We start from the raw sequence: 16,231 nt of genomic DNA, 5'->3' as shown, positions 1-16,231 counted from the left end.
ATAGCACTAGCCTTGAGCCAAAGAGCTGAAGGACAGTGCCCAGGCCCAGAGTTCAAGCTCTAGGACCAGCCCCCCACCCCCCCCCAAAAAAAACTTTTAAAAGAGTTTTTGGGTGGTGGTAATTGCTGTGTCTTGACTTGTGGTTAGTTACACAGTATATACACATTGTCAGTTAATATCGGTGAACTTACTGAATGTAAATTATATCCCAATAAACACGATTCTTCCCTTGCTCCCCCCAAAAAAGGAAGTTTGGAGAGACATTTCAACAAAGAAGAGAAAACTGGAACAAGTATCCTAAGTTAACAAAATATACGAACTATTTTGGAAGATGGGTTTTATTTGGCCATTGTTTCATTTATTATGGGTTTCTTACTGGTACTATTAGTTTGAGGGAAATAAACAAGATAAAGAAGATAGTTTTAAATGAAGACAAAGTTAATAGAGTATTGCAGAATGTCTCCACTCTTTCTCCCTTTTTGTTTTAACAGAAGTTCATGTTATGCTTGATGGTCTGTTACCTCCTGACACGTATTTTAGATTCAATCCCGTCATGTGTGAAAATATACCTCTTGATGAAAGTCGAAATGAAAAACTGGATCAGCTGCAGTCAGAAGGGTTGAAGTACATAGAACGAAATGAACAGAAGATGAAGAAACTAGCAAAAATATTAAGTCAAGAAAAAACAACTCTGCAGAAAATTAATGATTGGATAAAATTAAAAACTGACATGTATGAAGGCCTTCCATTCTTCTCAAAGTTGTGATAAGTGTATACATATGTTCTCACAAATGAGGGCCTGACCAGCTCCACCAAGGAATTGGGGTATTCAGCATACGCTGACTTTGAAATACTTTTTAATCCTGCAGAATCCTAAGACAGACAGCTAACACAGCACAGAGGATATACTTGCTTACAAAATTCAAGTGGGAATTAGTTTTCAAGATGTTAATAGTTAACTAAGCTTTAGGAATTTTATTATTGTGCTAATTGGTTTTAGTAGATATTGGTGTAAAATTGTTTAATGTTTGAAAATTTATTAATATATGTGCCAAACAAACTGAAAATTATACTCTGTATTTTTGCTTTAGTCATTGTAATCATGTTGAATTTATATGATCATTGATTTTATCCCAGGTGGAAATTTCCAGCTAGTTTGTTTTTACATTTACCACCAGTGTTTTTGCTGATACATTCTGTAATCCAGTACCTTCATTGTAATATCTAACTTGATGCAGAAAATGGAATTTTCTCTATTAAAATACTTTTACATTTAAAGTATGAAAGAACAAGATTCAGTTTTCTATTAAAAATCTCCTTATTTCAGCATTATTTGGTTAAAAAGATAGATGAATTTCCATTGTAACATCTTTCTCCCTGAAATGTCAAGGTACTGCTATGTGTTAGCTTTTCTACATCTTACTTATCATTTACTGTTACAAAATCTGAAATGATACTCTTGTCAAAAAGAAAATATTCCCATCATTAACACAAATAAACTGTTGAAATAATGGTAAGAAACTAATGTCATTTTTAGCATGTATTTTTTAACATTTTTTATTATTATCTTTAAGTAGTTGTACAAAGAAGTTCTCACTCTACAAGATGGTATATGAATACAAGGTGTCTTGCAACACTGTTACCCCTCGTTTAGCATGTATTAGCCTCTTCAGACCCCTGGATTTCACAGAATCTAAACCAAGGGCTCAAAACATTCTTTTTTTTTTTTTTTGTCGGTGGTGGGTCTTGAACTCTGGGCTTAGGCACTGTCCCTCAGCTCTTCAGCTCAAGGTGAGCACTCTACCACTTGAGCCACAGAACCACTTCTGGTTTTCTGGTGGTTTATTGGAGATAAGAGTGTCACGGACTTTCCGGCCCAGGCTGGCTTTGAACTGTGATCCTCAGATCTCAGCCTCCTGAGTAGCTAGGATTACTGACGTGAGCCACTGACCCTCGGCTTCAAAACATTCTTTCTGGCAGAAAATTCATCTTTGTTCTGTTTTATGTGCTTATATGATTTATACCAGGTAAATACTTCAATCACGTTTAGATATCTGAAGGAAAAGAAAATTAAGTACTCTTGTTTATATGTATAAACTAAAGCTAGCATGTTACCAGGCTGTCAGTCAGTGAGTTTGGTGTTCAGAGGTGCTGAGGTGTGCTTCAGAATCCTAGGGGAATAGGTCTTATGCTAATTCTGGACCTGCTATACACCAGCCCCTCCTTGTTACCCTAAAAAGATAGAAGACAGTATCTGGGCATTAGGAACTTCATTTTTTTTTTTTAATTGTGAAAATACCGTACAGAGGGGTTACAATTACATGGGCAAGGCAATGAGTACATTTCTTATCAAGCATTGTTGCCTCCTCCTTTATTTCCCCATCTTCCCCCTCTCCCCCCACCAAAGTTGTAAAGTTTGTTTTTTGATATAACGCCTTGCACATCTCATTGTTGCAATGAGATCCCTATTTAAACAATTTGTTTTTTCCCTATTCCCCCCACAAAGTATGCCAACATCAAATACAGTGAAAACAGGGGTTATACCATGGGGGAGGGACATACAAGGAAACAAAGAAATCATCTTATAAATATGTTAGAAACAATCACAAGAAAGAAAAAACATTTAAATCCTTATCTTGGGGTTTGCTTCGCCTAACATCAACTTATCTGACCATTTCTGCTTGTCTCAGACATATACTAGCCATAAAAGAAATGCAAATAAAACAACATTGAGATACCACCTCACCCCAGTTAGAATGGCTATAATCAAGAACTCTAATAACAAATGCTGGAGGGGATATGGACAGAAGGGAACCTTACTAGTTTGTTGGTGGGAGTATAAACTTGTTCAACCACTTGGAAAAATAGTATGGAGATTTCTCAAAAGACTTCACATAGAGCTCCCCTATGACCCAGCAATCCCACTTTTGGGCATTTACCCAAATGATCACAAACAAGACCATACTAAAGCTACCAGCACAGCTATGTTTATTGCAGCATTATTTACCATAGCTAAGATATGGAACCAACCCTGATGCCCCTCAGTAGATGAATGGATCAAGAAAATGTGGCATATATACACAATGGAATTCTATGCCTTCATCAGAAAGAATGACATGACATTGCCCCATTTGGTAGAAAATGGAAAGACTTGGAAAAAATTTTATTAAGTGAAGTAAGCCAGGCCCAAAGAAGTATAGGTCCAATGCTTTCCCTTACTTGCAATAACTAATACATGTCTGAGACAAGCAGGAACTTCATTTATTAAATGAGGAAAACTACTGAGGTATATGTAACATCTGACTGGTTTTTAGGCACAGTGATTAACAATGATTTCCAAAAACAAAATATTCTTTCAGACCACAAATCTATATTATCAAGCAACTGGATAACTTAAGAAAAGTGCAAATGATTGACGATCTATTCCTAAGAATTCTTCGTAGTAAAACAATTTTTGTACATAAAAGTAATATGCGTGAAATTTACATATTTCACCTTCCCATAAGCTTGACATTTTTTTCCTGTCCTGAGGCTTGAACTCAGAGCTTGGGCTTTGTCCCTCAACCTCTCTGTGCTAAAGGCTAGCACTCCACCACTTGAGCCACAGCACTGCTTTCAGCTTTTTCTGTTTATGTGGTACTGAAGTCAACTTCTGCCCTAACCTGTTTTGCAATGTTTTGCAGCTGAAGTCCAGTTCACTCTGTCCCTTAGTTACGCTTGGCCAAGCATTTCCCTCTTGAACAGTGCAATCCACAAGATACTCTGGCCTCATCTCCTCCCTTCATCCATGTAGCCTGGCATCTATGTCAGCATATTCATCCCAATGAAAGGACATCTGGTTGTGTGGTATACTAGTCTTCATTTGTTCCTCTTTGTGCTTTAAACTGGTTACCTGAAGAACAGTGTGATTTGCCTGAGCTAACACTCCTTTTATAATGAAGCTAGTGCTTGTCTTTGTCCAAAAACAACACAAAAAGCGAATTCTGCCAATGTATAAGAGAAAGATAGCAAGATTCACAAAAAAAATGAATTTTTAGTACTATATAATTGTCTGTCTTTCTCAAGGAAGTAAGGAAGCCTAACCTATTTTAGAAAACAAACACACCTCAATTATATTTGAAAAATAGAATAAAATGGTTTTGAGGTTCAGGCTTATCTATCTCAGATCAGAACAGTCCCTCTGGTGATGGTTGGTAGCCCCCGAGGTCCCGGGATTGGATAGGTTTCTCCCAGTGGGTGGAGAGCATCCCTACTTGGCTATAATGACACTATACTTCTTCCCTTCCCCAGGCACATTTTTATTCAGGAGAAATTAGATGTCATAGGAATCTTTTTGTGTTTGTGTGTGTGTGTCCTGTCATGGGGCCTGAACTCTGGGCCTGGGCGCTTGTCCCTCAGGTCTTCAGCTCAAGGTTAGCGCTCTACCACTTGAGCCATAGCACCACTTCTGGCTTTTTTTCTTTTTGCTAATGTGGTGCTGGGGAATCGAACCCAGGGCCTCATGCATGCAAGGCAAGCACTCTACCACTGAGCCACCTTCCCAGCCCCATGTCATAGGAATCTTAAGAGTGAAGGATTTGCAAAAAGCCACCACAGGAAGAATCTTTGTTTTGGAGATGGGAGAGAGAACCCTTTGAGTTCCTCCTCCCCAGTAGCTAGCAAACAGCTGCTTTTCCCTTTTCCATGTGATAAGGCTTCTGGAGTGGGGTAGGACCCATCAACTTTGGAGACCAGGATTTAACCCTTAAGAATAGTTCTAGACAGTTGGGAGTATTAAAAATAGTGCTATAATGTGAAAATTCAGCTGATATGTGAGTGCTTCTGGACTACTTGGACCCGGGCTAAGAAGATTTGCACATATTTATACATTTGTTAAGCCTTAGATAAACACATTATCCCTTCCTTAGCAGAAGTTGTCCATGATATCATGGACAGGAAGTGGTAGAACGAGAACTAATTCTGTCTTAGCAACACTCCATCTTTCTTTGCAGAATATTGCTTTTCTAGAATACTGGGAAGTGACTGAATCCAGTTCAGTAAGCTGAATCAGAGATGTTGGGTTTAATTGGTGAAGAAATGTCATCTCAGTCTTCAAGATCTCGGTTTTCAAAAAAGAAAATTAGTCCAACATTATGTGGACACCTCTATTATCTATAATATGATGCTTCTCTATGAGCAATGGCTTACCCTTCTCCCCAGAAGGATTTGTAAATCTCTGGCGGTACGACTGGCATTTAATACTCCATGGGATTTAAAATCAGCAGTGACAAAGGTTATGTAGTGCACTCAGCAAGAAACAACTCTTCATACTGAAGAACTGTCCTGCTCCAACATTGCTCCTTTTCACAAGCTTATCCACACAATGTGAGCAAAGAAGTTATCCTCTGCCAAAGTTAGGATGCATGACCATTTCTTTGTAAAATTCCATTCTGTTTAGAACACAACAAATTCTTTTTGTATTCATTACTCTTTGGTGTGTGTTTTGTGTATCTTCAGCCAAGTTTAAAGACAGCTAAACTGTTGACTTAATTTTATTTCTTGAAGCAAATTTACGGCCATTACTCTTTCATGACTAGGAAATAGGCAGGAGGGGAAGCACACTTAAAAAAACAGTTTGTTCTGTTCCTGGCAGAAGCTATCCACCATCCAAAAAAAAAAAATATTCATAGAGTACAGATGGCCCTGGGCTAAACGTTCGATAAATGTGCCTCTCAGAAGTCACACTGATTGCTTTGTTCATTGTAACTTTTATTCACTCATGAGAGTATATTGAAATTCATCACACTCCACAGATAGGCACTATTAGTTTGGATAATTTGTTGTTGTTGTTTTTTTAAAGTATATTGACTATGATATTTACTTAGCCTTCATGATAAAAAGCTTTAACTTGCTGGATGCCAGTGGCTCACACCTGTAATCCTAGCTACTCAGGTGACATGGATGAGAATATTTCAGTTTGAGGTAATCCCAGGCAAACAGTTCATGAGACTCCCTTCTACCCCATCCCAGCCAAGAGCTGGGCAGCAAGGTGACATGCACCTGTCATCCTAGTTAGGTGGTGGCAGGGATCAGGAGAATTGGTTTCCCAACTCAGTACTTTCCACCACTTTTCAATCAATAGGGGTTAGAAAGTTATTGGCAGCAGCCACTAAGATTATGGTGGCAATTTGTATAGGATCCCAATGATTCCATTTTAGAGCTGTGAAACTTGCTTTTCTTTTTTCTGAAATGGAAATTCTTCATTATCTAAGTGACATTTGTGAAGTAACATTTGTAGCCTTAATCTCACTTGGTGTCATACTGGTATACCAATGAGTTCTCCATCTAAAGAGACTATAGGAATTGGCGCTGTGGCTGAAGTGATAGAGTGCTTGCCTTGAGCTGAAGAGTTCAGGGACAGCACCCAGGCCCAGAGTTCAGACCCCATGACTGACAAAAACTTTAAAAAAATAACAAAAAAGATTGTTTGGGCTGGGAATGTGGCTTAGTGGTAGAATGCTTGCCTAGCATGCATGAGGCCCTGGGTTCAACTCCTCAGTTTCACATACACAGAAAAAGCCAGAAGCAGCACGGAGGCTCAAATGGTAGAGCACTAGCCTTGAGCAAAAAGAAGCTCAGAGATACTGCTCAGGCCCTGAGTTCAAGCCCCAGGACTGGATGGAAAAAAAAAAAAGAGAGAGAGCTATAAAGATTTAAGAACAACAAAAAGAATAGTGAGAAATATCCTCTACCTTGTAGAAATACACAAATTGGATAAAACAGATTGCATCCTTATCTACATTGAGATCTAGAGCAAAAGTAGAATTGGCCAATGACATTTGGCCATGGGCCAAAAGACTTCTCTAAAGTCACCAGTCAAGGCCCATGGGAGGGAATAGGTTTTGTATTAAGATGGTTTTTTGAGAAACCAATATGGGCTACCTCTCTGAAACAGTTTTTTTTTTTTTAGTGAATAATATTCTTTAAAAAAAATTATTGTTATAACAAAGATGATGTACAGAGGTGTTATAGCTATATAAATTAGGTAATTAGTACATTGCTTTTTAGAAATGTCGCCCCTTCCCTCACTCCCATTTTTCCCTCCCATCCCCATCCATTTTCTTTTTCTTTTTTTTTTTTTTGGGGGGGGGGGTCTGGTCGTGTGGCCTGGACTCTGGGCCTGGGCGCTGTCCCTCAGCTCTTCAGCTCAAGGCTAGCGCTCTACCACTTGAGCCACAGCACCACTTCCGGCTTTTTTTTTCTTTTTGCTTATGTGGTGCTGAGGAATCGAACCCAGGGCCTCATGCACGCAAGGCAAGCGCTCTACCACTGAGCCACCTTCCCAGCTCCGTCCCCACCCATTTTCAACATAGTGTCTAGTGCATTTGTTCTAGCTGCATTTGTTCACCCTTTGTCCCTCCATTTCTGTGCCCCCTGACCCTCCCAAAGACAGATAAATGAACAAACAAGACAAACTCAGAAAAAGCTGGACGTGGAACTGCTGCTCAAGTGGTAGAGTGCTAACCTTGAACACAAAGAAGCTCAAGGATAATGTCTAGGCCCAGAGTTCAAGCCCCAGGACTGGCAATAAAATAACGAACACCTATGTTACAGGGATATTTTATTCATTACATGCAACTATATAGTGATAGTCAAAAGTTTTGAAAGTTTAGAAATTTGGGATTTTTTTGCTTGTGTTTAGAAGTTTCTATTTAAAAGTATCATAATTGGGGCTTGGAATGTGGCTTAGTGGTAGAGGGTGCTTGCCTAACATACATGAAGCCATGGGTTCGATTCCTCAGTACCACATGAACAGAAAAAGCCAGAAATGGTGCTGTGGCACAAGAGGTAGATGCTATCCTTGAGCAAAAATAGCTCAGAACAGTGCTCAGGCCCTGAGTTCAAGCCCCATGACTGGCAAAACAATAAATAAATAATAAATAAAAATACCATTATCATCAAGAAGGCCTTAGTATTGAGGCTCATCAAGCATAAAATCTGCCTCACCATGGTGTGCTTCCTTTATCCTGTGCATGTGGGCCATCTGATGATCATCTGAATGCAGAGTTCCTACCCCAGGGCACACACCCAGGAGTCATACTATCCCTGGGCTGTGGAGAAAGAACATTCGGTGCCCAAGCTCAAAGTTCAGTGTGAAGTTCAAACGTCCATCGTGTTCTACCTCACCTAAGGGCAGGATTGTACAGAGGAAAGGAAAAAGAAAACGAAAAATGAACTAAGATTCTCCAACAATCGTATTTTATTTTATTAAAGATGACATCTTTAATCATATTTTTGACCAAAAAATAGAAACCACCCTAAATTCTGCGGGGAGGTAGAAAAGGTCTCACTTTGTAGTCTAGTATAGCCATGAAGTTACTACCTTTCTCTCTCAGCCTCCCAAATGCTGGAATGTGCCACTAAGCCCACAGCTTTAATTATCATTTCAGACTGTCCTGTGATATCTTTATGATGTTACACCATTGCTTTTGAACTATTAGTATACAGGCCCTTTAATTTTGCCTAGTGGATTCAAGGAGGAAATTAAATGATTTTATTTTTGCCATCTCAAAACAATTCTTGCTAAATGACAACAGTCCACTTAAAACAACCAGAGCTAACAAGAAGGCAACCTGAACTGCCAATCACCTGAATACTAAGGGGAAGAATCCCATTTATCTTACATTGTAACTGGTGTTAAAAACTCAGTGTTTTTCAAGATAGGAAAGAAAAAGGAAACTCTGTGTGTGTGTGTGTGTGTGTGTGTGTGTGTGTGTGTGTGTGTGTGTGTGTGTGTGTGTGTGTGTGTATTAGATCTTGATCTTAGGATGTAAGTGCTGTCCTTTAGCTTTTTCACTTAGGGCTAAGACTTTGCCATGTGAGCACCTGCTTCACTTCTGGGCTTTGGGGTAGTTAAATGGAAATAAGAGTCTTATGGACTTTCCTGCCTGGGCTGGCTTTAAACTGCTACCCTCAGACCTCAGCCTTCTGAGGACTGAGGAGCCACCAATGCCTAGCTGGAAAACACTTTTTAATGTTGGTATATTATAGGTAGAGATAGAAAGGCCTGAACCACAGAAATGGTTTTTGAACCACATTAGTAAATTATAATTATAAGGTTGATCTAAAATAACATAATATGCATTTATACAGCTTTTAAAATCCTTTTTAATGTCATCAACAAATATCCTGATTTTTGTTTGGAAGTGTAAAGTCACCAATTACTTTATCATTTTTTGTGTTGCTGATGGGCATATCTCATTCCTTTCTAGCAGCATCATCCTCTTAACTTCTAGGTCCAGTCTATTGAAGGGACTCAGCTTATGACTCATCTCCCTCATTTTATAAACACACTTGCTCCCCCTCAACAGCCAGGCTTTGCTGGATACTGTCACCATTCATGTGTCTCTGGCTTTTCCTCTCCTCACAGCAGCTGCAAACTGGCTCTTCCTAATCACTCCTCAGACTTGCCTTTCTCTATGATCATCAGTGATGGCCAGCCTTCCACTCTGTGATGATTGTCAGTTATTTTCTCTCTTCAAATCTGCAGCAATTGACTGTGGATCGTCCCCTTCTGAGGCTGCCAAATACACCCTTTTCAGAATTCACCCTTGATTCTTTAAAGTCTTTTTTGTCAGCTTTCTTTCACCCTCTCTTTCCCTCTCTTGTTCTCTTCTCTCTCTCTCTCTCTCTCTCTCTCTCTCTCTCTCTCTCTCTCTCTCTCTCTCTCTCTCTCTTTCTCTCTCTCTCCCCCTTGCCGCTCCCTACTCAGAATCTTTTAACTGTCATCTCCATCTTCACAAATATCAACCAGATGTCTCTCTCCTGTGCTCATCCATGACTCAACTGTCAATTCATTTCTTTCCCTTAGAAGTTTCAAGGACTCTCCAGATTCTAGACTCTTGGTTCTGTCTTCCTCTCTTTCCTCAGCAATTCCAGTGTGTTCTACGTCTGGAGCATGCAGGCAATGTCCCCTGCTAAGAACCTCACATCCTCTCTGTCAGCCATGATGAAAGCCTGTCTATCTCACCCATAGGTTAGATCTTTATTTCTCTTCCTCTTTGACATTTCCCCCCTAAACCCTTCAATGAACCTTTTAGCCAGTCTCCCCATATCCAATCTTGTTCCTTCAACTCTATTTTCCTTCTATAAGCAAGAGGGCTACCATTTTATTGTTAGCATGTATTACTTGCACAAAACAATGTGCTTCTCTCCGTGTTCCAAAATTCTTGCATGACCAAGCTGACTGTATGTGTGTCTCCATCTTGGTCTCCTGTATTCTTTTGCTTCTACACTGTGTCCAGCTCCTGCCACTCCTGAAGTTGCTTAAATGGCCCAAGTCCTTTTTTGCTTTCTGGCTTCTACAAATGCTTCTTTTTTGTTGCTGTTCATGATAGTTTCTTCTTCCTTGGTCACTTAACAGCTGAAAACCCCCGGCAAAACATTCCTGGTTCTTGTACCTGAGCATTTCTTTCATTGGACTTACTAATGGATAACCAGGAAATTATTTATTTAGTGTTCTCTGCTCTTCAAGCTGAAAGATCCCCGAGACAAGAGCACATATCTCTCTTGCTGCTGCATCTCTACTACTGGCTTATATATAGTTCTTAATCAATTTTTGGTAAATGGATGTATTTGACTCAAATCTTACCTGGAACTAGTTACTATGTGGCCTTGAGCAAGTTACTTAACCTCTATGAGTCTCCGTATTGCCATTCAACAAATGTTTAACTTTTCCCCATAGTAATATTCCAAACACAACCATGTACCAGGCATTGTATTAAGCATTATATGGAGTTCTTTGATTATCATAACAATTACAGATCAAGATTTAAACTTTCACCATTTAAAACATATTGTCTTCCAGCTGTGTGCCCATGGCTCATCCCTGTAATATTACCTAGCTACTCAGGAGGCTGTTATCTAAGGACTGAAGTTCAAAGCCAGCTTGGGAAGGAAAGTCTATGAGACTCATCGACAATTACCCATCAAAGAGCTGGAAGTAGAGCTATGGCTCAAGTGGTAGAGCACCAATTTGGAGCAGATAAGGCTCAGGCCCTGAGTTCAAGCCCCAGGACCAGTACTGACCCCCCCCCCCAAAAAAAAAGGTTGCTATCATCAGTAACAGAATGTTTTGTATTTCAAATGATGTATAATATACTTTTTCATATGTTTAGGTTGATATTTGTTAAAGTAACTAACCTGTGCTTTCTGTATTTGATATTTAATATTTTAATGTTATAATGCTAATTAAGGCATTGATGATGAAATGATTTTCAAAACTGTGGAAATTTTTGAGACATTTGGTTACTAAGAGAAAAACATCTCAAGAGTTCTTAGTCAAACATTAAGATAGCATTAGTCATTTTCAAGAAAAAATTATTGTTCTAATTAATCTTGCTTCCCATCCTCTTCCTTATATCATAGAAAAATGTTAGTTTTATATTCACTTAGTTATTTAAAAACTGAAGTAACTTTACTATCCTTACAATATGTTTGAGTACATCAGAATACCCAATACATTAAGAAACTGATTTTCTCAGAATCTTTCCCAATAAATGAGGAGCTTAGGAAAAGCACACAGTTGGAGGCCCATGTCTCTAAATATTTAAAGTTTAAGACCTAGGTAGACATCTACGTTTGAATATAGATTTTTTAGAATCTTGAGAATTCTGTATTAAAATGGGATGAGATGGAGAGAGCCAGCCATGGCCCACCCCTGGTTTAGACCTGAATCTTCAAAGTCCTCAAGGTCACATGGTCACACACCAGTTCATGTGTACGCTTCTGTACACACCACCACATGTCTGCATCAGTCACCTCTGATACCTCCAGCTGTGTCACATCAGCAATACAGCCCAATAGTATTGGCCATAGCACAGCCTTCTAAAGCACAGGAATTATTTGTACCCTACAGACACAGGACATTTAAAAACATTTGGGAGATTTTATTCCTATGATGATGGCTACTATGAAAAGCAAGACAGCCAGGTATGGTGGTACACACCTGAAATTTTAGTCTTTTGAGGCTCAGGTAATAAAATTGTGAGTTTGAGGCTAGCCTGAGTTATATAGCAAGACTGTCTGAAATTGAACAGTGTTGGCAAGGCTATGGGTAACGTGAAACTCATACTTAGCCAGTGAAAATGTAAAGGGACGCACCTATTATGGAAAACAAAGTGATGGGTCCTCAAAAATGTTAAAACCGAATTATCATTAGTCCTAGAAAATTTCAGGTATGCATCAAAAGAATGTAGAATATCAGAGAGGTTTTTGTATATACATGTATGTAGCATTATTCATTATTCATTAGAGACAAATGGTAGAAGTAACCAAGTAGATGGGTGAACAAAGTGGTGTGTGTATACAACAGAATGCTATTCATCTTCAAAGAGTTCATCTAAGTTGCAACATGGATGATCTCTGAGGAAATCACAATAGGTGAAGCAAGTCAGCCAACAAATAAAACAAATACTGTTTTATTCCACTCATATGAGGTACTTAGGATAGTCAATTCATAAACACAGCAAATGGGAGTCTAAAGGGAGAGGGCAATGAGGGTTGCTTAATGTATAGAAGGTTTTACTTTTGCAAGATGGAGAGTGTTCTGGGGACAGATGATAGTGATGGTTACACAACAATGTGAATGTGCTAGCACTGCTAAACTACACATTTAAAAACAACTAAGATCAATTTGGGTGTGGTGACATATGTCTGTCATCCTAGCTCCATGGAAAGTATAAGGAGGAGGATTGCAGTCCAATCGGGCCCAGGCAGTAAAAGAACTCTAAAAAAAAAGAGAAGATTAGAGCTGTGGCTCAGTTGGTAGGGCACCTGCCTAGAAAGTGTGAGGCCCTCAATTCAAACCCCAGTACTGTCAAAACAAACAAAAAATTACTAAGAAATTAAGTTGTATATCATGTACGTTTGACCACAATTTATAACACTAAAAGAATTTTTTTTTTAGTCTTAAGGCTTTAACTCTTAGGGCCTAAGCACTGTCCCTGAGCTTTTGTGCACAAAGCTACTCTACCAGTTCTGCCACTTCTGGCTTTGTGCTGTTTAATTGGAGGTAAGAGTCTCATGGACTTTCCTGGCTGGGCTGGCTTTAAACTGTAATCCTCAAATCTTAGCCTCCCAAGAAGTTAGGATTACACCTATGCCCAGCTTATAAAAGAGATTTTAAAAATAAAATTTAAGGGACTGGGAAGGTGGCTCAGTGGTAGAGCACTTGCTTTGCATGCACGAGGCTGGGTTCAATTCCTCAGCACCACATAAGCAGAAAAAGCCAGAAGTGGCACTGTGGCTCAAGTGGTAGAGTGCTAGCCTTGGGCTGAACAGCTGAGGCACAGTGCCCAGGCCTAGAGTTCAATCCCTATAACCAGCAAAAAAACAAAACAAAACAAAACTTAAAACTTAGTATATGAAAAATACAGTGTTAGACCCTGTTTATCATTACAATGTGACAAAACAGCCGAATAGTAAAGCCATTGAACCACAGTTCTTTAGACCTGAGGGCCTTATGTGGGAAGTACACCTCCTTACTTTGCTGCTCAGTGAATTCATCTTCATTTTACATGTCACCTGTTCCCTTTAGGATAGAACTGAAGGGCACATGTCAAGTCAGTCTCCCAGAATGTCTGCTTTCCCCAGCTGCAGTTTCCTATTCTTGATGACCCCATCTGCAATGGCTGATTGCACATTGACCTTGGCTAGTCTTAAATCTATTCAGGAGAGCTCTGCACAGTCCTGTATATAGAAACGGTAGGAACAGATGGAGGAGCTGGCTATAGGAATGTGTTTATTACCACTGAAAATGTCCCTCTAACTTGGTTTGCTAAGGCTGGAGGTGGGTTGAGCCAAGCTGAAGATTTCAGTGACTCACCAGAGGAAAAAAACACATATGGCAACCACTAAACCCAAGTTTTGGTCCAATTATTTCCACATTCTCACCTTTATGTAATTATTGATTGATTTGATTTTTGTGACAAGGTCTTGCTATGAGCCCCAGTTGGCCTCTTTGTGTGTGTGTGTGTGTGTGTGTGTGTGTGTGTGTGTGTGTGTGTGTGTGTGTGTTGGTACTGGGGCTTGAACTCAGGGCCTTCCACTTTTGCTTAGCTTTTTCATTCTATTGCTTGAGCCACACCTCCACTTCCAGTTTTTTTTTTTTTTTTTTAGCATAAATAAAGGTTTTATTGCTCAGTTTGGGTGAATGACAGCCTGTCACATCCTCAAGCTTCTGTTGTACACACTCCAGCCCTTAAGATGACAGAAGCAGCTAAGCTTATTGACAGTGGGCAGTGAAAAGGATTTGAAGACTTCTGAAGGTTAACAAAGCTAACTGCGTTGAACCAATGACCTAAAAGTAAATCCAGGATGGAAAAAGCACCATCCAAGGCTGGAGGTCTTGGTGATTCTGGATCAACTCTTAGGGCTGCCATCTGCTTCTTGGTGAGTGATTGTGGTCTCCCTCTAGCCCTCACTGTCCACTATAGTCTGGTGCTCCTTCACTTTCCCATCTGGTTTGTGATCTTGCTCAGAGAGATACTCTTGAAGTAGGACTTGGGCTGAGACTGCAGAATGGGGCCAAGACTCTCCTGGGAAACCTGGGAATCAAGATCATTGTCCTCTCTGGCTCTAGGATGGTGAGTCACAGACCATATGTCATCAAACCAATGAAAAGATCTTGGAGACCTTCAGTCTGGCGCTAGCCCAACCAGCACTAGATTCAGTTCTTGTATCAGATTCAGTTCTTGTATTACTCTCCAAGACACACACACTCCCACACAAAGATCTTGGGCTGAAGACTATCTGGGTATTTAAGCATTGAGTCTCAAAGCAGTCTCTCACAAGATGTCTCTGATCCAGGACCTGGAAAATCAGGAGGGCAGGAAGGCAAGGTCCAGGCTCCCACCTCGTTGAAGATACTATGGAAATCACGAAGGAATTCATCAAAGACAAAGTTATCATGGAAACGTATCCCTCCACTTGGGCTGAAGCTGAAGCCAAGTTCCTTTGGGGGCTGAGAACCACCAACACTCAAGCTCCCAGGACCCCAGTGGCTCCTTATTCCTCATCCTCATTGTCCTTACCTTCATCTCCAGTTGTCCCTCCAAAAAAGGGACCCTGTGGCTCTGCAGTCCAGAAAAGCTGAAAAAGCCCCTCCCCCCTTTTTTTCTAGGTCCTATGGTGGGACTCAGACCCTTCACTTCCAGCTTTTTGCTGGCTAATTGGAGATAAGAGTCTTGAGGGGATTTCTCGGCTTGGGCTGGCTTTGAATCTTAATCCTTAATTCTCAGACTCCTGAATATCTTTGATTACAGGTGTGAGCCACCAGCACTTGGCTCACAATTGGCCTTAAACTCATGATCTCCTGCCTTAGCCTCTCAACTTTTGAGATGGCAGGCATAACATACTGTACCTGTTTTTGTTTTGTTTTTTTGTGGGTTTTTTTTTTCATGCTGGGAATTGAATCTGGAGCTTTTTCAAGCTAGAAAAGTGTTCTTCCAATGAGCTATATTCTCAGTCCTTTAAGCTTCTTTAGAGAGGCACGGGAATAAAATACTACATTGTTAAGGTACCAGACAAAAAATAGTCATCAAATTTCTGGTTTCTGTATGACATGTGCCCACATGGCCCCAGAACGTCACACAGAATTCTGATTGTGTGGCAGATGGCAAGGAGAAGCATGGAAGAGAAACTGGGGTTTTGTATCTGTAGAAACTTTCCATTGCCGCACTGGTCAGGTGATGTTTGAAATGCCATATCTTATTATTACTTGTATATTATGAATGTATAGCTGTACATCCTATTATTACCCATCATGAGTAATAATCACTCCCTGTGCAGCGGTAGGAGCTGTGGGCCAGCTGAGACCATGGCTGGCAGCCAAGGGAAGGAAAGGAGCAGTTCTGGGTGATGCACAGCAGACTGCCAGGCTTGGCTGTAGAAACTGAGTGTGACTCGGGTGTGTGGTTAGATGCTGCTGGAGCTAACGTCACACATATATTGATTTATCATGTCCCCCAATTGCTGCTTTACGCAGTATCATATCTGCCTCTGGTGATGATGACAGTCGACCATTTTGCCCTTTTCCTTATCATGAAATAAAATTTATTTTTGTGCTCAGAGGCAAAATCAGAGTGTTGAAACACACATAAAATCACTGTATCAGTCATGAATTTGGCAGTTTAGCACAGGAAACAGTTCTTCTTTCCCAGTTGTGGGTGTGGTGTGGAAACCACACACAGCT

The 16,231-nt window shown here is 40.1% G+C and overlaps 1 protein-coding gene and 1 pseudogene across 2 annotated transcripts in view; one reads left to right on the top strand and one right to left on the bottom strand.

Moving 5' to 3' along the window:
- Pnpla8 (patatin like phospholipase domain containing 8) overlaps positions 1-1,525 on the top strand; it is a 42,214-nt gene extending 40,689 nt beyond the window's left edge. For both annotated transcript variants that reach the window (XM_042684547.1, XM_042684548.1), the window contains exon 10: positions 492-1,525. In XM_042684547.1, coding sequence (XP_042540481.1) covers positions 492-766 — 275 coding nt within the window. In that variant the 3' untranslated portion in view covers positions 767-1,525. The remainder of the gene's footprint in view (positions 1-491) is intronic.
- Positions 1,526-14,210: 12,685 nt separating this feature from the next.
- LOC122111806 lies at positions 14,211-15,744 on the bottom strand (annotated as a pseudogene).
- Positions 15,745-16,231: the final 487 nt, after the last annotated feature.

The sequence above is a fragment of the Dipodomys spectabilis genome, unplaced genomic scaffold (genome assembly GCF_019054845.1).
Source record: "Dipodomys spectabilis isolate Male_0828 unplaced genomic scaffold, ASM1905484v1 ptg000089l, whole genome shotgun sequence".
NCBI classification, from domain to species: Eukaryota; Metazoa; Chordata; class Mammalia; order Rodentia; family Heteromyidae; genus Dipodomys; species Dipodomys spectabilis.
This window is presented reverse-complemented; position numbering and strand designations above follow the sequence as displayed.